This window comes from Ostrinia nubilalis, assembly GCF_963855985.1.
Source record: "Ostrinia nubilalis chromosome W unlocalized genomic scaffold, ilOstNubi1.1 SUPER_W_unloc_3, whole genome shotgun sequence".
NCBI lineage: Eukaryota > Metazoa > Arthropoda > Insecta > Lepidoptera > Crambidae > Ostrinia > Ostrinia nubilalis.
Window position 1 is genome coordinate 203,424 of NW_026973570.1, and position 26,152 is coordinate 229,575.

Sequence of the window (26,152 nt, forward strand, 5' to 3'; positions counted from 1 at the left end):
CTGGTATAAAAAACTCAACTCGAAATACCCAAAAATACTTGAAATACAGCTCTTGTTCATAAGTAAATATCTCTAATTTAGGCAATAAATATTTGACATAACGATATATCCAATTAATATTATTCGTACAAACATTTATATTTCGATTTATCAATGTATGTCAGAACATGTATTTGTTAATATCTCGACTTATACATTTATGGATTTTCGTTTTTAATTTGACAAAAACAGTTATCAAGTTATGATCCCCTCTGAGTACTAAACATATCCATGATATGTGGAGTTGTCTAGTTATGCACACTGTCAAGAGTTTGGATATTTGGAGTTATCCAGCTATTACATTCGTATAATCATATTTTTATATGTGTCATTAGCAGTTTTTAAAATATAACATTGTCAGGATTTCGAGTGTCTTTAAATATTTTTTACTTAGCAACCCCTGAAAATATATTTTTAATATATTTAAGCGTTAATTATTACTTTTATTACTATTTTCAATAGTTTAAAACTAAATTAACGTTTAAATAGCAAGTTGAAAGTAGAAGGATAAGTTTAGTCAATAGGTAGGTACTATCTACTAATGTTTTTTCATAACAGACTAAGATTTCGTTTGACAACCGAATATAAGTAAAAAATCTAATAATAATAAACTTTTAGGTCAACTTTAAGTTCCGGATATTTTTTATAGTCTATTGACATCAATGACATTAATTAGGAATAATGATGAGGTAAAGAAGTTTTAATATCTTTGTAATATTAATATAATATAGAAAAAATGCATTCAAAATCACTAATAATTAATAACAGCATGGAAATAAAAAAATATAGATAAAATCTTACTAATTGGTATTCAAAATATTTAGGTATCACACTTAATAATTATAAACATACATTTATATTTTAGTTTATTTCATTTTTTTTAATTTCAATAGTATGGCTCAATTTGCAATAATTATGGTCTCCTCTCTAGGCACAGTTTGCTTTTTAATATTATTTACAACGTCTGTATTTAAAAAAATGTCGTGATAATGTGGACGCAAATTGGCTATCACAAAGGGTAAGCTACATTTGGAGCGTGTATTAGCGTCCAGGAAAAGGCCTAAGTACTGAAAAAAATCTTTGTGTTCGATAAGTCATGCAAATAACGTTTTAAATAATATACAACATGCATTGTTTTGTATGTTTTAATATCTTAGACCCAGTTAGACCAGACCGCGATCACTTCTGACGCAAAGTGGAAATTTCATTGTAGTAAATTCGCATCCACCTTATTTTAAGTGTCATTTAATAAAGTACAATCACCGATATCATTATCCGTATTGTATGGTTCATGGTTAAGGCTTAGAGACTGCGGTAAATCCCAAACTAGACCTAAATATATTAAAAACTTACCTTGAAACGCGCACCTGCTCACGTGGGATTTATTTTTGGCAAAAAACGGTAGCATGCTATAAGATTTTTTAATGTGGGTTTACCTGTCATACATTCAGGGAATCATAGCAATAGCTTACGTTCTAGAGTGATCCATCATTTGGACGTGAACTGGACGGTGGACGCGAAAGGGCGTGTCGACCTTACGCAAAAATATATCCAGTTAATTTTAATTATTTTAAGCCTAATGGTAAGCCTAAAATAATTAAAATTAATTGTGCTTGTTATGAAGCATGGATTTTGTTCTTTTATTTGTCTTTTTTTTAAATTTTAAGTAAACGTACAATTATCTGATCAAAAGCAATCATAATCTGCGATTATATTTGATTTTTCTAATAAATTTGTTACTATTTCATTGCAAAAGTGATAAAAATATGTTCTATTTTATTGTTTTGTTTTTTTACTTAAACTTCATTCAAAATAATTAACTTAAATCCAATTTTTACACCTTAAATGTTTGTTTTTCTTTGGTGAATAACTTGACAAGTCGTCGGTACACAACTTGACAAGTCTTTTTTTTAATAGATTAAGAAGATAATTTAATCAAATTCTTACGCCAATCGAAAGATACGCATCAAATTAGCTTATTTCAATCATAAAAATATCAATTATCATTAATTCCGATTTACCAGAGAACTCTAAACTTTAAAATCGCTCCCCTGAAAAGTACGCAAAAATGACATGTCAAGTTATTCCCGCGCGGTACGGAAATTTACATTCGTTTTGTAGAATAGCTCAAATACTAAAAATACAATGCAAATAAAACATATCTTAACGACCTGGTTTTTCTTGTGTTGGAAAATAACTGAAAAAGAAGTGAAAAAAGTAATGTATTTTTCTAATTAAATCCATTCTTACTCCCATAAAATGTATGAAACTTGTGTCTGCTTTCTTCTTCTACTAATAGATAATTTTATTGGCTATCGCATGATATAAAATATTTGCCTATTAATGTTAAGCTACCCACGCTTTCACTTGTTTTTTAAAGAAGAGATGTAAACTAAAAATTAATAACTTAAATCGATGTAATTTTTCGAGAAATGGGTCAGGCCCCCCAACTTTGAAGTATTTTCATCGATAAAATTGTCCATAGATTACGCCCTTAAAGTTTGATCACTACATGCCCGGACACACTGTATAGAATATTTCCATTTTGAGTTTTATGATAGACAGGGTGTTTCTTGTAAGGTGTCAAGCCGAAGGCAGGTGATAGGTGAGGACTAGACCTATCGATTTCACCCCCATGTATGTTCTACGATTTTTCATAGTTTAGAAGTTATCGTTAATTTTGTGATTTTTTCAAATTGTATGACCCAGTAGGTTTTAAATTTTTTTATCTTTTTTTTGGGTCGACTTTTCTCAGATTTCTTTTTTTTTGACAGATTCCCTATTAATTGCAGATTTTTGAAAAAAATGATCAACTTCCTATCTTTGATGCAAGATACAAAATTTTTGCTAGAAACATAAAAAAATATGCTTTTAGCGGAACATCCGAAACTTAGAGAATTGCAAACATTAGTTAGTCCTAAGAAAGTCAAAAACATGTAACGGAATCTCCGACTTACCACTTTAGTGGAGCGATTACAGAAAATAATGGCCTATTAAGTACATGTTTTTTTGTGTTATTATGAAAGTTCAGAAAACTGCGCAGTTTTTAAAATTATTTTGGACCTATGGAATTTCTTTTTTTTTTCAAACCTTTAAGTTGAAAATTTTAGAATGTTCCGCTAAAAACATATTTTTTATGTTTCTAGCAAAAATTTTGTATCTTGCATCAAAGATAGGAAGTTGATTATTTTTTTAAAAAATCTGCAATTAATAGGGAATCTGTCAAAAAAAGAAATCTGAGAAAAGTCGACCCAAAAAAAAGATAAAAAAATTTAAAGCCTACTGGGTCATACAATTTGAAAAAATCACAAAATTAACGATAACTTCTAAACTATGAAAAATCGTAGAACATACATGGGGGTGAAATCGATAGGTCTAGTCCTCACCTATCACCTGCCTTCGGCTTGACACCTTACAAGAAACACCCTGTCTATCATAAAACTCAAAATGGAAATATTCTATACAGTGTGTCCGGGCATGTAGTGATCAAACTTTAAGGGCGTAATCTATGGACAATTTTATCGATGAAAATACTTCAAAGTTGGGGGGCCTGACCCATTTCTCGAAAAATTACATCGATTTAAGTTTTTAATTTTTAGTTTACATCTCTTCTTTAAAAACAAGTGAAAGCGTGGGTAGCTTAACATTAATAGGCAAATATTTTATATCATGCGATAGCCAATAAAATTATCTATTAGTAGAAGAAGAAAGCAGACACAAGTTTCATACATTTTATGGGAGTAAGAATGGATTTAATTAGAAAAATACATTACTTTTTTCACTTCTTTTTCAGTTATTTTCCAACACAAGAAAAACCAGGTCGTTAAGATATGTTTTATTTGCATTGTATTTTTAGTATTTGAGCTATTCTACAAAACGAATGTAAATTTATTAGTCTACGTCTATTAGTTTCGACGTAATTGTTGAACAAAGATACTCCTTCCCAGCGGTTTCCATAGTAATAGGAATAGGTTGTGTGATTCTTTTAGGCAGTGCATTTTCGCATGTCGCGTGCGCTATGGAAACCGCTGGGAAGGGGTATCTTTATTCAACAATTACGGCGAAACTAATAGACGTAGACTAATAAATTTACATTCTTTTTGTAGAATAGCTCAAATACTAATAATACAATGCAAATAAAACATACCTTAACGACCTGGTTTTTCTTGTGTTGGAAAATAACTGAAAAAGAAGTGAAAAATGTAATGTATTTTTCTAATTAAATCCATTCTTACTCCCATAAAATGTATGAAACTTGTGTCTGCTTTCTTCTTCTACTAATAGATAATTTCATTGGCTATCGCATGATATAAAATATTTGCCTATTAATGTTAAGCTACCCACGTTTTCACTTGTTTTTTAAAGAAGAGGTGTAAACTAAAAATTAAAAACTTTAATCGATGTAATTTTTCGAGAAATGGGTCAGGCCCCCCAACTTTGAAGTATTTTCATCGATAAAATTGTCCATAGATTACGCTCTTAAAGTTTGATCACTACATGCCCGGACACACTGTATAGAATATTTCCATTTTGAGTTTTATGATATAACACGGGTCCACAGATGTACTTTTCAACCCCAGTTCTTTTAACACAGATGTAAGTTTCAGATTCCATTGTCTGCGTGCCTGCTTCAGCCCATAAATGGATTTATTCAATCTGCAGACTTCTTCTCCATATTCGAAAGATGGTGGTTGAAGCATATATATTTCCGTGTCAATGTCAACTTGCAGGAAGGCGGTTTTTGCATCAATTTGTTCTATAAATAAATTGTTCTTGACAGCCAATGCTAATAAGTATCTGATCGAAGTGTGTCGAACCACAGGAGCAAATATCTCATTATAATCAATTCCTTTCTTTTGGATAAATCCTTTGATGACCAATCTTGCTTTGTAGCGCACAATTTCACCATTAGCATCAGTTTTTATTTTGTAGACCCATTTACAGGGAATAGCTCTTTTACCTTCTGGTAGAGTAACCAATGTCCATGTGTTGTTCTGCAGGAGCGACTCGAATTCATCATTCATGGCATCTTTCCACTCGTTTGCATTCAGGCCTGAAAGAGCTTCTTCCATAGTGTCAGGTTCTTTAGTCAAAAAAGCTGTTGCTTCTTTTGGCTCGTTCAAGTCTTCACAGAAGTAGGTATTTTGTTTATTTCGAGGTCTCAATGTCATTTTCGAAGGTATCACATCACTTATTCTTTTCTCTGGTGTGTACTCATCATCAGCATCATCAGTGTGATAGCTCTCATCGTCATTAGAAGCCTCCCCCATTTTTGTCTTCTCATTATGAATTATGGTCCTTGAAATCGGAGTGTCAGGTGTATCAGTTGAAGGCTCGCTGTGAGTCTCCTTTCCAGATAAGTCATCAGATTCATTTTGCTGCAAATCAGATAGTGGCACAATTATGCTGTTGTTTTTAATTTTATTCTCCAGAAATATTGCATCTCTACTTTTATATATTTGTTTCTTATCATTGTCATAAAATCTGTATCCTTTTGTGTACTCACAATAGCCAACAAACAGCATTCTGATAGCCTTGGAATCCCATTTTTGCCTTTTTTCTTTAGGCACATGTACCATGGCATCACATCCAAAAATTCTCAAATTACTAATGTTTGGCTTCTTACCAGACCACTTTTCATATGGCGTCATGTAGTCCAGGGCCTTGGTTGGTGATCGTTTTATTGAGTAAGCAGCTGTAGACACTGCTTCCGCCCAAAATGATTTCTCCAATCTGGAATTCAGGATCAAACATTTAGCTCTTTCTACAAGCGTGCGATTCATTCGCTCCGCTAATCCGTTCTGTTCCGGAGTGTACGGATTGGTGGTCTGATGTTGAATGCCAAATTTCTCTAAAAACAATTCAAATTCTTTGTTTATATATTCTTTGCCGTTGTCTGATCTTAATACTTTTATTCTTTTGTCAGTCTCATTTTCTACTAAGTTCTTGAATTGCTTAAACTTTTCTAATGTATCAGATTTGTTTTTCATAAAATAGACATATACTTTTCTACTATAGTCCTCTATAAAGGAGACATAGTACTTGGCACCTCCTAAAGAGCTGGTCTCCATCGGGCCACAAAGGTCAGTGTGGATTAATTGGAGAGGTTCACATGCTCTAGTACCAATATTCTTAAAAGGCAGTCTAGTCATTTTACCTTCAATACATGTTGTGCAAATCTGAGAATCTTTTTTATCAAATTCTACTCCTTCAGTACAGGTTCCCATTTTCTGTAAGTCAGTGAAGTTGAGATGGCCCATCCTCTGATGCCACAAATTAATATCATTCTCATTTACTGTTGACAATAATGCAGATGTTTCTGAAATATCTTTCAACATATACATATTGTTCTGTTGTAAAGCTGACAAAATCAATCTCTTATTTTGGTAAATTCTGCAATATTTTTTCTCAAATATAACTTCACATCCATTTTTTGTCATCTGACTTACAGAGAGAAGATTGGTTGTCAAGGAAGGTACGTACAGCACATTTCTTACTTGAATTGTTTGAGGTCTGCCTTTGGAGTCCCTTATCTGCAAATTCACACTACCACACCCTTCTACTGCCACGGTTTTGTTATCTGCTACCTTTATACTGCTTACTGTTGTAGGAGACACATCATACATCCATTATCTCTCTCTACACATATGCTGCGATGCTCCCGAGTCGATGTACCATCTAGTTTTATCCAAGGACTCTGCAACAGAAAAAGCCGCATAATATATGTTTTTTGAATTATTAGTCTGATTCTTCTTCTTTTGAAAGTAGCAGTTTTTACTAATATGACCATATTTATTACAATTATAACAACGTGGGCCTCTCTTTTGGTAGTTATCTGGTGAATCTTTATGGGACTTTGACATATTTTGTGATTTATTTGACTTAATATAGTAGGCTGGAGAATCTGATAATTTTACATCCTGTAACAGCTTTGTCTTTACGAAATCAGCAGTAATTGACACACCTGAACTCTCAATAGCCATGATCATCGGTTTGTAGACATCGGGGAGGCCAGCGAGTAGCAATGTACCGAGCCACTCGTCTCCTACTACAAAATTTATATTTCTGAGCTTATGAGCAGTTGACATGATTTTATTTATGTAATCCTCAATACCAGAGCTGTTCTCCAAATTTGTTGATATTAAATCTCGCAACAAACCCACTTTCCTACTTAGCCCGGAGTCATCAAACACTTTCTCTAATTTTGACCATACCTGCTTCGCTGTAGTTGCCTCCTGCACATGGACATAGTTGATAGGGTCTATCAAAAGGATTATTTTGGACCTGGCTCTTACATCCTTCTTACTGTCATATTTATAGTCGGCACCCGGTTCTATTGTTTCCCATAGGTCCTCATGTTCCAAGTAGTTTTTTATTGCAAATTTCCACGTAGGGTAATTTTCTCGGCCCACCAGCTTTTCGATAGTTCCAATAGAAATTTGTGAGGCCATGATTTTTGATTGTGCTGAAAAAGCTGAAAAAATAGAAATCCTACGCGGCGCGGTTGCGCTGTTGACGTTCGGTAAACTTTATCCAACTGAATCACGGAACTGTTTCGGTAAGACACTAATTTTATTATCTGAGGAACAATAATGGCCCATAACCTGTTGAATGTTCCTATTATTTATAATATTACTGCCCTAATATCAGTTAATTTGGATTTAGGAAAAATAGAATGAAACAACAATTTGCAGTGACAAGAGAAAAGTGACAGAATTATTTTTTAATAATTATACATTGCATGAGCACATAATAGAGGGCGCTAGTAGTAGATCTTTGCGATTAACTATTTCAACAGGTAGTCTACTATATAAAAATAAGTCGGGTTTTCCTCCCTGACGCTATAACTCCAGAACGCACGAACTGATTTCCACGGTTTTGCATTCGTTGGAAAGGTCTCGGGCTCCGTGAGGTTTATAGCAAAGAAAATTCGGGAAATGGGGGTAAAACAGGATCCACGCGTACGAAGTCGCGGGCGGCCGCTAGTAAGTTTATAATTATTAAAAAAATATTTTATGTCATGTAAGCAAAATTTTAATATTTTATGTAACTTCAAATTTATCATTTAGGCAATTTTTCCTTTATCTGTACTATATAACGTTGCTTCGTGCCGAATTTCAAGATTGTGAGTTCACGGGAAGTACCTTGTAGGTTTTGATTCCCTAGCGTGTGACGGAAATTCGCCTAAGGTGTCGGTATAAACTGCTGTATCTTTTGATCGCGTTAACTTAGAATTGATTTTTTCACTGCTTAAAAGGACAATAGACCTAGGTGTTTGGTATAAATTTGAAAGAAAGAAAAGAAAAATTATTTATTTGACAACTTAAAAAAAAAAAAAACAAAGGGCAATATAAAAATACAATTATGAAAAAAAAAAGTACAAAGACAATGAAGAGAAAAAAGAAATGTTGCCAAAAAGGTTACCCACTCAGTATCATCTTGACAGTTGACATTTTACTGCCAAGTGCCAAGACACTGGTTTTCAGTGGGTACCTTGTACGCAGGGGCAAAAAGATTGTAATAAATAAAATAAAAAAATATAAACTCAAATCAATTAAAATTAAAAATTCACATTAAAATAAAATTACAATAACAATTACAATAAAATTAACGAAAAACAATACAATTACTAATTTTAAAATAAACATGTCAAGAAAAAAAAAATTAAAATTCACAATAAAATAAAAATTATAATAAGAATAAAAATTAACATGTCAAAAATAAATTAAAAATTCAAGTAAACATGTCAAAAATAAATTAAAAATTCACATTAAAAAATTAATTAAATATGAACGCGGCCAAAAAGTCAGGTGACGGACCCTGAAAGAAGAAAAAAAAAAGTAACAAGAAAAAGTCACCTGTACCTCTAGTAGGAAAAACTTTCGAGTTCGTTTCGTTGCGTATTCAAAGTGTCATCGAAAAATTTTGTATGAAAAATTAAACAGCGCCCCCTATATTATAGCCGCCCTAGGGGGCGCTGTTTAATTTTTCATACAAAATTTTTCGATGACACTTTGAATACGCAACGAAACGAACTCGAAAGTTTTTCCTACTAGAGGTACTGACCTGACGTTCACGTTTTGTTCACGTTTGTTTGCCACGTAAATCAGCCAAGCACGCACAGACAGAATATTTTCACTTTCACAATGTACCTATAATAAATATGTGTTTATGTCTACTGTGTTAAAAATAAATAAATACAGACAGACGGATGGATGAACTCCAACACCCAGAAGCCGTGAACTAAAGGTAAGTGACTTGTTGGTTTAGTGTCAACAATCCCGCAAGCACAGTGGTAACAAATATTTTACCTAGATATTTGCCTATTTGCAGGGCACTCATCAGGGAAAAAGACAAAAAATCTCAATGTCATGGCAGTTCCTCGCAGCCACAAAAATCGTTCGAGCATCCCAGAGCCGAATCCAAAAGGGGAACCAAGATGAGCAGCGTTCTCAATGCCGGAACGGCACCTCAATACCCGCATATACGACGTGCATACTCTGATGGTACGTCTATCAATAAGTTTCATTTTGCCTAGACAGTAAGTATTTCTTTACCTGTATTTTGAAAGAGTGTTTTACTTTCAGAGCACGCAGCGGCGGGGGCAGGTCGTTCCAACATCGAGATGCCGCAAATCTAAACGAGCCTCGAAATGCCGCCGTGCGATGCCTCGGCGTTAGGAAGACGTGAGTAATCACTCTTCTCTCATGCTCATTTCGGCTTGGGGCCTGGACTAGCTTGTCAAAGAGATACATCGGCCGTCCTGTGTTAACAACGCCAAACAACAGTGTCGCTAAGTGCAACCTTCTACGGGCCTCCATCTTCAACAGATTGCCAGTAATTAGAAATGGTGTTACATGAGCTCGAGGTGGGATGTGGAAGCAGAAACGGGCACATGCATTCTGCACTCGTTGCAACAATTTTGCTGAACTTGCCAATAGACATGGCCCACGGTGTCGCAATAGTTCAGCTTAGACAAGACAAGTGCCTCACAAAGGTTTATCCTTAGTTTTTCACACAAATATGGTCTTATTCTGTACAGGAGCTTCAACCTATAGAAACAATTCCTTGCACACTCAGTTATATGTTTTTCGAATTTGAGATGACTGTCAAGCACCATACCCAAGTTCCTAGCATTCTCAACCCTCTCTATTGACTCCCCGTTTAAGGTGACACATAAACCGTTGATCTTAGCTATGTTTTTAGGTGTCCCTATTAGCATGAGCTTAGACTTTTTTGGATTTACGGTAAGGCAGTTGTCAGAGCACCAGGTAGATACGCTAAGTAAGTCCTTGTTTATCAAAGCCATAGCTCCGCCCTGATCACAAGCAAAAAATGAAAGGTACAACTGTAAGTCATCAGCATACAAGTGATAACGACATTGTGCAATATGTCCTATGATATCAGCACTGTACAAAATGTAGAGGATCGGCCCCAAGATCGAGCCTTGTGGGACCCCACGATTCACTGGTAGAGATTGTGAACGAAGTTTTTTACCGTTGCTCAGCCTCAGCTCCACATACTGACTCCGTCCATGCAGATAACTGTGGAACCATTTGATAGCGCTTTGTTCAAGACCATAGAATCTGAGTTTCGACAGCAGCAGCGACGTGTTAATTGAGTCGAATGCTCGTGAGAAGTCAAGGAGAAGCAACGCAGATGTAGTGTGTACGCATCCTTTCCCCATATTAGGCAAACCACTAGTATATAAGCTTAGGATAATCTTCATTCTTACGAATAAACCTACAGTGCGCACATCTAACTGTTTTATTGTGTCTCCCGATCGTCACACATTACATGGCGACCCTGCCAGTGCTGCCCACGGACAGCGCTGCGTAATCAATAATAAAAACTATGTAAATTCGTGAATTCAAAATACGTGAATTTGAATACGGACCCAAATTTAAATAAAATAAAGACAATTTCAACATAAATTATATGAAGTGAAAATTTTTGGTGAACTGTGAAGATCAAATTTTGGATGGCGTAAGGTAAAAGAAATGCAGCCGCGTTAAACCTATAAAGGAAGAAATTTTAAAACTGTGTTGGGCGTAGCTGCTGGGTGACGATGGTGCTGGAGGACATTGGCTGACGTGTGAGGATATTTAGCTGCCGGGAGATGCAGAAGGTGCGTGATGATGGATTGGCGCCGGGTTGTGAAGATGACAAGTTGGAAGTTTGGAACACGTACACGTGACCAATATGTTTAACCTTTTATTATTTTAATTAATATTCTTAACTTCGTATAAGTGGCCACTATACATAATTATTGAAAATCATTTATCTTTGCTGTGTGTTTTTGTTTATTACCAATGTGTGTTACCAGTGATAACTTATGGCTCGGAAACGTGGCCTCTCACTATAGGCCTTATACAGAAGCTCAAAGTTGCACAGCGTGCTATGGAGAGGGCTATGCTTGGTGTTTCTTTGCGAGATCGAATCAGAAATGAGGAGATCCGTAAACGAACCAAAGTCGCTGACATAGCCCGACGGATTAGCAAGCTGAAGTGGCAATGGGCAGGGCACATAGTACGCAGAACTGACGGCCGATGGGGCAGAAAGGTTCTGGAATGGAGGCCGCGTACCGGAAAACGCAGCGTGGGACGTCCACCTACAAGGTGGACCGACGACATCGTAAAGGTAGCAGGGAAGCGCTGGACGCAGACCGCTGCCAATCGATCAACATGGAAAGCATTGGGGGAGGCCTATGTTCAGCAGTGGACGTCCTATGGCTGAAATGATGATGATGATGATGATTTATCTTTGTAATTAAGGTCATATAAAAGTGTAATAACATTTTTTGACGTATACAGTGTGTCCGGGCTTGTAGTGATCAAACTTTAAGGGCAAAATCTAGGGACAATTTTATCGATAAAAATACTTCAAATTTGGGGCCTGACCCATTTCTCGAAAAATTACATCGATTTAAGTTTTTAATTTTTAATTTACACCTCTTCTTTAAAAAACAAGTGAAAGCGTGGGTAGCTTAACATTAATAGGCAAATGTTTTATATCATGCGATAGCCAATAAAATTATCTATTAGAGGAAGAAGAAAGCAGACACAAGTTTCATACATTTTATGGAAGTAAGAATGGATTTAATTAGAAAAATACATTACTTTTTTCACTTCTTTTTAAGTTATTTTCCAACACAAGAAAAACCGGGTCGTTAAGGTATGTTTTATTTGCATTGTATTATTAGTATTTGAGCTATTCTACAAAACGAATGTAAATTTATTAGTCTACGTCTATTAGTTTCGACGTAATTGTTGAACAAAGATACCCCTTCCCAGCGGTTTCCATAGCGCACGCGACATGCGAAAATGCACTGCCTGAAAGAATCACACAACCTATTCCGATTACTATGGAAACCGCTGGGAAGGGGTATCTTTGTTCAACAATTACGTAGAAACTAATAGACGTAGACTAATAAATTTACATTCGTTTTGTAGAATAGCTCAAATACTAATAATACAATGCAAATAAAACATACCTTAACGACCTGGTTTTTCTTGTGTTGGAAAATAACTGAAAAAGAAGTGAAAAAAGAAATGTATTTTTCTAATTCAATCCATTCTTACTCCTATAAAATGTATGAAATTTGTGTCTGTTTTCTTCTTCTACTAATAGATAATTTTATTGGCTATCGCATGATATAAAATATTTGCTTATTAATGTTAAGCTACCCACGCTTTCACTTGTTTTTTAAAGAAGAGGTGTAAACTAAAAATTAAAAATTTTAATTGATGTAATTTTTCGAGAAATGGGTCAAGTCCCAAATTTGAAGTATTTTCATCGATAAAATTGTTCATAGATTACGCCTTTAAAGTTTGATCACTACATGCCCGGACACACTGTATACTTATTCATAATAACGTAGACGAATCATTTTTAATTAAATTAATATTGCAGTAAATATTGTCATACATAATACGTGGAGATTTTCTATTGACATTTTAAAACATCGTTTATAATTTTATGGAAAATACCTAATGGAAATTTTGCAATTTATTTTCATAATTATGTGACATCTTTTACATACATACAAGGCTTGGTAACACAATTTTATTACATTTACCTTGATAATAATTTATGTATAAAAATATTCTGTTATTTTAAAAAGTGTACAATTTTGAATATAAAGAAAATTTCAACTTTACATTGCTGGTAATTAAAACTTTTAAAAAATTCATCGGTACTTAATCATACTTCATGCAGTCGATAAAGGTAAGTTGTATTAATAACTTTAACTAATAATTTAATTACGAAACATTTCTTAAAATGTACTACATTATCATATTAATTATTGAATCATGCCGATTTATTCTGCGAATCTAATAATTAATTTAAATTTTATTTCTTTGATCATTTTCACGTAACTGAAACATTTTAACAACAATCATAAGAATAGTTCAATAAAATTTAAATAAATAAATTATTCACTACATCGCATAATCTAATTGTTGAAAAATTTAAAAATGATATAAGTAATAACTCTTAGTAACTTCTTTGATTATTATTTTTTAAATGGTCAATATTTTTATTTCATTTGGATGTGGTTACCCATAAACATAATTATTTTTTGTCACTGAATGTAGCGCAGATAATTATAATACATGATCAAACGAACTTCCAAGTGAAGTTCGATCAGTATTATATGAGTCACTTTATTCGAAGATATAGTTCTAAATATTATATGTATTTTAGAATACATATGTCAGTATAACACGTAGTCCTTTTATTGCTTGAGCAACCATTCGCACACTTTTCAGATTTAACGGTATTCGATGTATCGATTAGAAAATAAAATCAATTTCTACACTGGTATCCCTAGCGCCCCGCTCCCTGCATCGCGCCATCTTTACTTCATTCTTCAGAGTTTCTCCGGATTTGGCAAAACTTAGATGGGCAGGGAATCGGGTGGGACCCTTTTCTATATCTTCGAATAAAGTGACTCATATAATACTGATCGAACTTCACTTGGAAGTTCGTTTGATCATGTATTATTATTTCGTCACTTTATTCGAAGATATAGTTCTAAATATTATATGTATTTTAGAATACATATGTCAGTATAACACGTAGATGTTTAGAGATAAGTTTTGCCGAGTAGCAAAATATTATTAAAGATAATAATTTTGTGTATACCTTATACCGACCCCAAAGAGTTTAAATAAAATAATGTAATATGACAATAATAATTTTATTATGATTATTGTAAATAATTTTATATGTATTAACAATTCATATTAATGCTAAATTAATATTCGTATCTTGACTAATTCGAAACAAACCAAAAAGGCAATAGTACACACCTAGTTCATTTTTATTATGAGAACGGAACAACTAAGGGGACTGATCTTGTAAACAAACCGATCTAGCAAAAATTTCATTGTTTACTAGTGGTCTATCATAGAACCTAGCAAATGTCTCCGATGTTGATGTCCAACCCGCCGTTTTCCGTATCACGTCGAGTGAGACGCCCGCGCTTTTGGCCGCAGATGTGGCGGCATGCCGCGTGCTATGCGCGTTAAATATCGCCACATCTACTCCACTCGCCGCTAGGACTTGTTTCACCCATCGCGCGATCGTCTGACTCGTCGCTGGTCGGTACGGTGGTTTGAATGTCAGCAACAAATTATCGTTAGCGTTAGTTCTTACTTGTTCCGTTCTAGATAAATAATCTTTGATAGCAGTTGCTGGACATAAATCCTCGTTTTCACGAAAAAAAGGAAGAATCAACAATGGCTGTGCTCGTCCTGCGCGAGAAGTTTTAATTATGTCAGAAATAAATATTTTAATATCATTGTTACCGATTTTTATATTTTTTATTTTGATCAAAGAAAATTGAAAGGGATCTTGCTGGAATGAGACTCCTTGTAGTTTCACACACTTTATTACACTTTTACAAAGTTCTTTACACTTTGACTTCTCGTCGCACACTGACGAACGCTCGTGCTACCCGGCCCTTTTATCATGTCCGTTAGAGTGGGGCGAGTGGAGTGGGTGTTCCCCACCAATCGCATAGTCGGAAGCAGGTGCGTTAGTCAGTATAATTACTTATAATTTAAAAACAAATTAGAAAAAATATTAAGAAATAGTAATAATTGAAATAAATTCATGTGAATTAATCATACATTTACTGATTTTCTAACAGTCGGCCTTTCCTGACATATTTCCCGTCTCGGGAAATTATACGTACATACATTGTACAGTATTAAATAATCTTCATCGTATAACTACACTTATAAATAAATTTGTTGAAACCTCTACACAATATAAACAGTATGAAATCATCTAGGTACATAATAATATTATTTTAATATTATTGATTTTATTGTTGAGGCCTCTACATATCCACAACAAAATATATACAATTTTAAATCATCTGCGTCATAATAATATTATAGATTAATTTTGTTGAGGTCTCTACATATCCACAACAAAATATAAACAATATTAAATCATCTGCATATAATAAATCTGCATCATAGTAATATTATAGCTTTTATTGTTGAGGCCTCTACATATCCACAACAATAAGATAATTACAATTTGCTATTAACTATTCTTTATTGAAGCCCCTTCATGTCTTCAATACTATTTAACTGAGACCCCTTCATGTTCTCAGTCAAACAACACATAATCATAGGTTTACTGAAACCCCTTCATGTTTTCAGTCAAACCCTCATCACTTTTATGATAAAGATAAAAATCACTTATTAGAATACTTATATAAGAATATCATCATTCGTGTATTGTATGTAGATATTCAATATGATAATATATAAAACAAAATAATGTATCTAAGCTTTAATCATTTTCATAAAGTCGTAAATAATAGATCACTATTAATAATATGCTAAAATATTTGTTACATGTTTTGCAGCAGATCAAACGGTGAGACTTATTCACTGTCATCATTATTAGACGATTCAGATTGTGAATCTGCCCTATTAAATACCATCCATGGATGAATTTTGTCAACAGAGAATATGCCACTAAATTTTCTATTTCCTTTACGGGACAATGGTGTGTCTTCTACGACATACCTGTCGTTGTCTAAAATTTTAGTGATACGATACGGCCCTCTGATTTTTGGAAGTAGCTTCCTACTTTTTCCTACCGATGGGACTTCTCTCTCTACCCTAACGAGTTCTCCTAATTTGAAAGTAACGTTTTTCCTAGACTTATCGAATCGTTCCTTTTGTTTTTCTTGATTAACTATTATTGTATCTGTTATTTCTTTTCTAGTTTCTTCTAAGGGTGGTGTAAAATTGACAGATTCATCTACGACATTAAGTTGAAGCAGTGAATCTGGAGTGCCAACCAAATTTATGCCAAAAAGAGCCTGAGCTGGACTCTTCCCTGTCCCTTTGTTTAATGTATTATTAAGACCCCATTGGATTTCAGAGACACACTCATCCCAAGTGTTATCGGGCTTACTGTGGTTCATTGCCGTTAATGCGGATAAAACGGTTCTATTATAGCGCTCCACTTGGCCATTGGCACGTGGAGTAGCCACCGCATTCATAATGTGTTTGATGCCAAGGGAGCTAACATAATTTTGAAAAGTTTTAGACGTGAAAGAGGTTCCTCTATCGGAAATCAGGCGCTTGGGTACACTAAATGTATGAAAATAGTGTTTTATGGCTTTAATGGAATGACTGGACTTGGTACTCTTAACTGGGACAAGAACAATGAATTTGGTGAATGCATCGATAATTAATAAAAGATACGAATTATTCTTTTTGCTGCGGACAAATGGCCCTAAGTGGTCTATATGTAAGGTGTGAAATGGTTGGTCGACCTTTTCAATTGGGTGTAATAATCCTGCCTTTTTACCAGCCGGAATCTTAGCATGTGCGCATTCCAAACACGATTGAACATATTTTTTTATAAAACGTCTCATTTTAGGAAACCAATAATTACTCTTTATCTTTTCATATGTCTTGTCAAACCCAAAATGCCCTATTTCATCATGATTAGATTTCATTACTTGCCACCTTACTCCTTTTGGTACAACCCAGCGATCTCCATTTTCAGTTTTTCGGTATAATAAGCCCCTTTTAACGATAAACCCATTTTTAATTTCAGTTATGTTGTCGCTTTCTTTATCATTTAAAATATGAACTATTCTTTGCAGTTCGGGATCGCTTTGTTGTACTGTAGCTACCCAATCTGTATCAATTTGTCGAACTTGGAATTCATCAATCGTGTTTGAAATTGGATTCCGGCTGAGTGCATCTACGTGGGTCATAGATGTCCCCGGCTTATAAACGATATTTATATCAAACTCCTGTATTATGTTCCACCACCTCGCGACCCTAGGCAATGTATCTCTTTTTTCAAAGGTGGACCGTAATGAGTTACAGTCAGTAACCACGGTGAAGGGAATACCTAATAAGTATACCCTAAATCTTTTCAGGGAGTCTACAACAGCTAAGGTCTCTAAATCGTAAGATGTAAATTTAGCCTCCTCGGGAGATGTTTGACGACTATAGTATGCTACCGCATTAAAAGGTGAATCTTTATCACGTCTCTGCATTAAAATTCCAGCTATACCTACTTTTGAAGCATCAGTATGTAATTGCGTCTCATAATCTGGATTGTAAAACGATAATATAGGGCGTTCAACAAGCTTACTCTTTAGAGTATTAAAAGCATTTTCCTCCACTTTCTCCCATTTCCATTTTGTGTCCTTCTTTAGAAGCTGTGTTAAGGGCCTTGCAATGATGGAAAAGTCTTTTATAAAACGACGGAAGAAACTAGCTAAGCCAATAAATTGACGGACCTTATGTTGGTCTGTAGGTCTAGGAAAATTATCTACCGCTTCTATCTTCTTTTTCCCGGGCTTTATCCCATTTTCATTAACCTCAAACCCCAGATAATCAATGGATTGTTTAAGGAAATTGCATTTGGATAAATTTAAAGTTAAACCAGAGGTTCGAAATAGGTCCAAGATGTTTTTAAGAATTTGGAGACCCTCTTCCACGGTTTTTGACGGTATGATGACGTCATCCATATACGCAAACGCATCCTTGAATCTTGCGTTTCCCAGTATATTATTGATGGTTTTTTGAAAAACAGACGGCGCATTAACGAGTCCAAACGGCATCCGATTGAACTCGTAATGACCGTCCGGAGTTATGAAAGCTGTTAAATGCTTAGATGCATTTTCCATGGGGATCTGATAATAACCAGACGCAAGATCCAAGGATGTGTAGTATCTATGACCAGATAGATTGTCTAGTTGATCGTCTATTCGTGGAAGGGGGTAATGTTCCTTAATAGTTTTTTTATTCAATGCTCTAAAATCCACGCAAAGCCGATAGTCACCAGTTTTCTTACGAATAAGAATAATTGGTGACGCATAGTTCGATGAAGATTGTTGTATAATACCGGAATCTTCCATCTCTTGGACCATATTTCGCACCACTTCGCGTTCGGTATTAGATAAACGATAGGGCCTATAGACAACGGGAGAGGTGTCGTTGAGATTGATTTCCATTTCAGCACCACTGACGCATCCTAATTCCCTAACCGAAAATGCAAAACAGTCTCTGTATTCATTAAGCATATTTATAAGTTGTTCCTTGTACTCTGGCTCAATACTATCATCAATATGCATCATAGTAGAATCAATACGCGAAATCTCAGGTTTATTTTGAATATTATGTTCGACTCTGTTTACATCTAATATCTCTAGCTCATTTAAAGGCAATGCTCGAACTATCAAAGTATCTTTAACTAATTCAAACTCTGAAGGTGCAAGGCCTTTAATTATGATTTTGCCTTGTCCTTTGTTCAGTCTTATTACACTTTGAATTGATTGATATTGCCTTTGATGATGTTGACATAAGCCAGGTTCAATAAATAAATCTCCAGTGTATTCAGGTTTAGAGTAAACATCAACTTCTGTATATTTATTAATATAAACAGGATTTGATACGTACAGTTCAATCGTTTTTAATGAATCTGACGTAATTTTAAGTTTGTTTTTAGTTTTGTAAACTACTACATGATCTTGCTCTGTAAACGTTTGTCCGAGAAGAATTGGGACGCGCAGCAACTTATCGGGTACGATAAGTGCTTCCACTGTGGCTTTAGCTGAATCGACTTCAATCTCAACCTCACATCTCCCCAAACAATTTACAACACTATCACCAAACCCTCTTAAAATGGGCAAATCAGATACTGACCAAGAATCAACTAAGGTTTTAGCAATGGACTCCTGTATCATGGTACATTGACTTCCAAAATCTATAAAAGAGTTTAGATTCTGACCATTTACCGAGGCTAATTTAAAATATTTAGAATCATTATCTTGCTCTTTAGATATGCGTAAAACCGTGTTACTTTTTTGTGTTCCACTTTTATTTGGGCAGTCGTTAGTTAAATGACCAACTCTGTGACATGTGTCACACCGCTTGATTGGCTGCTCACATCTATAGTAAGGGTGTCCTTCTACACCACAATTATAGCATTTGGTAGGCTTAGAGTTACTAACATTTTTAACAAATTTCTGACGTTTTGGTTCAGAGTTGCTTGGTTGTAAAGGTGTGATTGACTTATCTGTTCTTTTAGGTACTCTAACATTTCTAAGATAAACAAGTAATTTATCTGGTTCCGTGAATTGAGCTGCTTCAGCGCTAGTTCTCACGGATCTGTCATCTATACCGAACAGTATACAATCAGTTGCATTCTTTCCAGAGATTTTACAGCGATTTAATAGAACCATCTTTTCATAAAAATATTCTTCTAATGATTCGCCAAACCTGGCTTTACAAGCAAGCATCTCTGTCAACAATTGAGCATAATTCTCGTCACTTGGAAAGGCCAATTTTAATTTATTTTGCCATTCAGACCAGGAAAACAATAAACTAGGCAAGCCTTGATACCATTTCTGCGCTAAACCAGTTAATTTAGGTAACGCGTAATGAATGGTTTGTCTTTCTGTCCAATTATAAATTTGGGCACATTCGTTAACCTTACTGATCCACATATCAACTGTTTGGTTTCGTTTTGAAGGATCGAATTCTGGAATTACATTTAGTGATGGATATCTTTCACTACCGCTATCTGTTTTCATAGTTTGTATCAGGTCTTTGAATGCATTAACTAAAACGTTAGAATCAGAAGTACTAGGACAAGGTGCACTCACTGTGGTAGGCTGTGGAGCAGCTGCGCCTGGTTCTTGTTCGCGGTTGTCCTTCGGCTCCGGGGCGCCCGGCTGGTCCACCTCGCTGGTGCTGTCGCGGCGACTTCTCCGTGAAGAACCTTTCGAGCGATGTCTGCGTCGGTGTCGTTTTCTATGATGACGCCCTCTGGAGTCATCACGCCGATGAACGCGACGTGATTTGCGCACAGGAGACTCGAACTCGCTATCAGGCGAGTCATTGCTGCTTACTGGGCTGCGGTGACGCTGCTGTGACCGTGAATCCCGTACAGAAGATTCAGGTTCATTCGTCAAAGGGCTGCCCGATTTTCTTTTGCGTCTTCGTTTGTCCATGATTCCCTGGAAGACATAAAAATAAAAAAAAGTATGTGTTCTTGATCTAGGTATCTTAATTGCACATATTTAACGAATATACGACAAGCTATGTATTTAATTAACGTCATGTAGGTATTTAAACAACTTTGTTAAATTAAAAGAAATAAATTTATTTGTAGTAGATGCGGATGACAACACATCGAACAAAACACAGTGGCGTCTCAACTCATTGTAATATGAACTATTTTGCAATAAAAATAGTAAAGATGTGCTGTCGACTTTTCATAAATATTGTGTAATGAATGAAGAATGCATGCATAAATATTAATTAAATATTGAAGGAAGAGTTTAAAAAAAGTACGAATTATTATAATAGTACATACAACACAGTACGGAATCATTATTTTCAAGATTTATATAAAAAAATAACAGTTTTAATTTTATTGGTCAGTAAAAAAAAGTTATTATGTAGGTATAAAATTAATAATGTGTTAAATATTTATATTTCATAAAATTAGGACAATTTAGTCGTTAGAATGTCATTAAACATGCATTATTTTTCATTACAATAAGTTATAAATTATGTTTAATCGTAATAATGTATATTATAAGTAAAATAAAAAAAAAGAGAAAATAAAGACCGTAATAAAATAATTAAAACAATAAAAGTCTGCACTTACGTACCTTTTTGGGCGTTATGTTCTTACATTGAGTGTGATAATAACACGATCTCAATGTTATCCCGCTTTCTGAACTGAAAGGGATCTTGCTGGAATGAGACTCCTTGTAGTTTCACACACTTTATTACACTTTTACAAAGTTCTTTACACTTTGACTTCTCGTCGCACACTGACGAACGCTCGTGCTACCCGGCCCTTTTATCATGTCCGTTAGAGTGGGGCGAGTGGAGTGGGTGTTCCCCACCAATCGCATAGTCGGAAGCAGGTGCGTTAGTCAGTATAATTACTTATAATTTAAAAACAAATTAGAAAAAATATTAAGAAATAGTAATAATTGAAATAAATTCATGTGAATTAATCATACATTTACTGATTTTCTAACAAAATGTTTGTGCTCTATGCGCTGTACACAGTGCTAAAAGAATAGTGACTTTTTTTGTCAATTTTTCAATGGAAATCTCACTATGGGGCTTCCAATGCGCTATATGATTAAGCACAATTTGGGGGTCCCATGTGCCTACATATTTGGGATGAGTTGGCCGAAGCTTGTAAACTCCTTTAAAAAATCTCGTAATTAATTTATAATTTCCAATATCACAATTTAGTAATAAACCTAATGCAGCTCTGTGGCTGTTAAGGGAACCGTATGCCGCACCCTGATTATAAAGGTTTGTAAGGAATGACAAAATCACTGATTCGGAACAAGTGTTGTATGGATCTAAATCTAAACCTATGCAAAATGGCCACCATAATTTATATGTGCAGCTATACTGTACAACAGTATTTTGAGCTAGCGAAGATAACATTATTTCTAATGCTTCCTCCGGGGTTCCTTTTCTTAGAAAAGACTCCCGGAGAGCCTCGCGACACCCAGGGTAAGTTTGAGCTGTTGCCTTCTCCTGCAAAAGAAATTTACTATGTGGTCATTTGCCTCGAAATAAATAATTTCTGATTTACACATGTCCCTTAAGAATGGGAACCATGGTTGAGAGGGCCAAAAGGGGAAAACAAGTATGCCTTCTGCTCTGTCCGTCCTAATCTTTTGAAGGCACTTTGGTATTAGGGTAAATGGGGGGAAGGCGTAAAAAAAGTAAGGATGCCAATCTAGGGTAAATGCATCCACCTTAAATGAATCTGGGTCCCGCATCCAAGATATATACTTTTCACACTTGGCATTGGCGCGAGAAGCGAAAAGATCTATGTCAGGTTTTCCTAGATTATTAATAATTTTCTGAAACATTGCACTGGAAATTTCTAATTCTGTATCCACATTTTTGTTACGCGATTCTTGATCTGCTTCTATATTGTCTTTTGTATTAATATATGATGCATACAGCCATATTTTTCGCTTCTCGCACCACTGCCAGATATCTCTGGTAATTTCATTTAAATGGGGGAATTGAATTCCTCCCATTCGATTTATGTAACTGATAGCTGTGACATTGTCACAACGTAACAAAATAACGCATTCGCACATTTCTCGGGCAAATGTTTTCAATGCAAGGAATGCTGCCTTGAGTTCCAAATAATTTATGTGAAATTTCAGCTCGTCTACCTTCCATTTACCCCCTGTCCGAGTGTCATTACAAAAGACTCCCCAACCCTGCCTAGATGCATCAGAAAATATTTCTAATACAAATGTAGGTTTTTCCAATTGATTTTTATAAGTAAAAATATTGTTGGCCCACCAAGTAAGATCTGGCAATATTTCAGCCGTGGGTGTAAATTTTGCACCGTAGTTATTATGGTTTTTGAGTAACGCTAAATGTTTCTCCCTTTCCAGTAATTTAGTATACATCCAGCTATAGTTAACAGCTGGACATGCTGCTATCAGCACTCCAATCAACTGTGCAAATTCTTGGATGGAACATCGAGGTAGGGTCAGGAATTTTTGGACGAGAGTAAAAATATGTTTTTGCTTTTCGCTGGGTAAACTGAGGGACATTTCAATAGAGTCAAAAACAAAGCCTAAATATTTACATTTGTTAACGGGATTAAGATGACTTTTGTCATAATTAATGACAAACCCTAAGCATTCTAGAAGTTTTCGGGTCTCTGTTACGTTGTTTAGGCACTCCTGATAACCGGAACCAATGCACAAGATGTCATCTAGGTATATAACCGATTTAAAACCTCGATTTCTAAGATAACCTACAACCACTTTCATAATTTTTGTGAAAGTTCTAGGTGCGGCAGAGAGACCATAAGGCATTGCATTAAACTCGTATGTAATAGTCTGCATGTTATTATTCTCGAATTGGAATCTTAAGTACTTTTTATGCTTGGGATTAATCGGAACTAATAAATATGATTCCTTCAGGTCTATTGTGGCCATGAAACAACCATGTGAAATTAAAAGAGAAACCGTCCTATAATCTTCCATTTTAAAATGTGTTTTTTGTATGGATTTGTTCAACGATTTTAAATTCAAAATAAATCGACTATCTCCATTAGGTTTCGGAGCTAGGAAAATGTCCGATAAATATTGATTTCGAGATGGTTTACATTCAGTAATGGCCCCAAGATGGAGTAATTTTTGAATAGCTTTAGACATCTCAGTCTTTTCTTTCGGTAGCCAGTTACGATGCCTGTCCGCCACCATATTTACCTTTTTACAAAATGGTATTGGGTAACCATCTCGAATCCAATTTAAGAAAAGTCTATTGTCAGTTATATTACACCAACAACTATAGAAATATTGCAATCTACCGGCGTGTACCTCTATGTCCGAGGGCCTGCACGGGGAGGTTTGTTCCAAACTCTCGATGGGTTGAAGCTGGTCTGTTGCGTCGCAGGTTTCTGATTCGTGTAAGGTTTCCTGGAACCTCCGCGCCCCCCCCTGTTCGGCGTCGAGCGAGAGGGGCCTCTCCAGTTTCCCTGAGGCCTTGTCGTACGTAAAGCCGATGTAGCTGGATTCGTCTTGTTGTCCGGTTTCTTAATTTGGGATCCTTGCTTTTCGATGGCTTTTGAAGCTTTGATTTTTTCTGGCAAGCCAGCACCAAAAAGCAGCTCGTCACGTTCAGTATCCTGAATCAAGTTTAGGAAGGACTTTTCTAAGCCTTGTGTTAAAGACTTTGTTCGCGTTTTCGTTTCTGAAGCATGTAGATCTGATAAGACCCGACAAGCGTCTGATAAACATTTAATAGCTTGTATCTTATTGTCACTCGTGAGCAAAAGTGTCATAGCTCTATTGATCGCCGTTAGGCCTACACCCAATTGTTGTTGAGAACATTCGATCTTTTTGTCTCGTGTACGAGCGAATTCAGAAACTGCAGCAGCGATTTCTGGATTAAGAAGAGGAGCTCGAAACAGCTTGCAATTTTTTGGTATAGCATATTCCTTAACTAGCTTCTCTTTTTGTTCCTTATCAGGCAATCCTTTGCGCAGGATTGGAGCCCATCTCTGCGCTAAATCTGGGTGTATGTCCTCTCCGTAGGTAACTTCTTCCGGGAGAAGTTCCCCTAAAGCTATGAGCACGTCAGGGTCTAACGAGGGCAAAGTCGTGTCTAATATCGAAGTCTCTGGATCATTATTCGACTGATCATTATCCATCAAGTTCAACCCCTGATCTGACGTAGACGCCTCAAGATCATTATTCGACCGAGCAGTTGTTTCACTGTCTGCAATATTCTCGTTTATAGCGACACCTAAAATAGACGTTTTTGGTAAGTATTTGCAAAATAAAAAATAAAAATAAAATGGCTGAGACAGTGAGTTGTTTTGTCATGGCAGGTTGACTCACGGTCAACTCTAGTTAACTGATACCCTTTGGTTAACTCACGGTTAACTCTTGGGCCAAATTCGCTTTTGGTTGACTCACGGTCAACTCTAAGCTTCACTATTTGAATAAAATAACTTGTGATATGATTTGTAAAACATTATAAAATAATATCGACAAAAGTGGGTAGTGATGAAAACTTTTATGCTTACCCAAGTTTTCTTCGCTGTCCGATGAATCCGAATAAACAATAACACGTTTACGACGTTTGCTTTCTTTACTTTTAAGTTTTTTAATCTTTTTGGTATAATACGCAATTTGTTCTTCTGCACTACTTTTAGACATGATTGCTAATAGGAATAGGTACGTATATTAAGTGAGCGGTGTTCCGTTGCGCGCACAATAAAAGAATGAAGTAAAGATGGCGCGATGCAGGGAGCGGGGCGCTAGGGATACCAGTGTAGAAATTGATTTTATTTTCTAATCGATACATCGAATACCGTTAAATCTGAAAAGTGTGCGAATGGTTGCTCAAGCAATAAAAGGACTACGTGTTATACTGACATATGTATTCTAAAATACATATAATATTTAGAACTATATCTTCGAATAAAGTGACGAAATAATAATGTGAGCTTATTAAAAAGTCGAAACTTGATCTGATAGCGATCATAACGTCTATTTATTTTAACAGCAGAATAAAAATTTATTGTTTAGTAACAACTTATAACCTTCAAAAATATTTACGCTTAATCATAACTTTCCATTTTTTTTTTAAATTGATACGATTTAGTAACATTGAACAAATACCTATACACAATGTTTCTAAATTAACCTTAAATTAAGTTTGTTTTTTTTTTCTCACAAGATATCAAATTTTCCAATTTTCATTACAACATTTTAATGTCGTAATTCTATTTTTATCGATTTAAATTAAACATAACTTTTGAATAACAGGTTGAATGGTTGATAATGCCATACGACATTAAGTTCGCTTTTTTGTACTGTATTTCTGTATGCAAAACTTTTAAATTAATTAACAGAATTGGCTGAGATAATATTCTATTTTTAAACTAGTTTTGTTGAATATTAATGACATTTTTTATATTACATTTTAAATTATTATTCTATTAATATCAGATTTTTCTACACTTTGAGTAGTCATAGAATTTCAAGTAGTTCAGTATTTAATAAAAATGACTTGTTTCTTCATTGCATAAT

At 35.1% G+C, this 26,152-nt stretch overlaps 1 protein-coding gene and 1 long non-coding RNA gene across 3 annotated transcripts in view; one reads left to right on the forward strand and one right to left on the reverse strand.

Annotated features, from left to right (window-relative positions):
- Nucleotides 1-9,145: 9,145 nt before the first annotated feature.
- Nucleotides 9,146-26,152, forward strand: part of LOC135087398 (uncharacterized) — a 30,245-nt gene continuing 13,238 nt past the window's right edge. Inside the window, exons 1-3 of one of the 2 annotated variants that reach the window (XR_010260794.1) lie at nucleotides 9,146-9,288; nucleotides 9,373-9,545; nucleotides 9,627-9,725. This is a non-coding gene — a long non-coding RNA (uncharacterized LOC135087398). Of the gene's footprint in view, nucleotides 9,289-9,372; nucleotides 9,546-9,626; nucleotides 10,797-26,152 lie in introns of those variants that run through there. The other variant, XR_010260793.1, reaches the window with a different exon arrangement.
- LOC135087400 (uncharacterized) lies at nucleotides 23,492-25,276 on the reverse strand. Its single transcript, XM_063982165.1, has 2 exons — nucleotides 25,144-25,276; nucleotides 23,492-24,860 (listed from the first exon to the last, which is right to left on the reverse strand). Exons 1-2 carry the CDS (start codon nucleotides 25,274-25,276, stop codon nucleotides 23,935-23,937), a joined length of 1,059 nt encoding a protein of 352 aa, XP_063838235.1. The 3' UTR covers nucleotides 23,492-23,934.

What these genes read in the sequence shown, in the direction of transcription:
- LOC135087400 (XM_063982165.1), bottom strand. Translation starts at nt 25,276, where the DNA reads ATGTCTAAAAGTAGTGCAGAAGAACAAATTGCGTATTATACCAAAAAG. An exon ending in GGACAGCGAAGAAAACTTGG is followed by an intron (nt 24,861 to 25,143) that starts GTAAGCATAAAA and finishes CGTCTATTTTAG; the next exon opens with GTGTCGCTATAAACGAGAAT.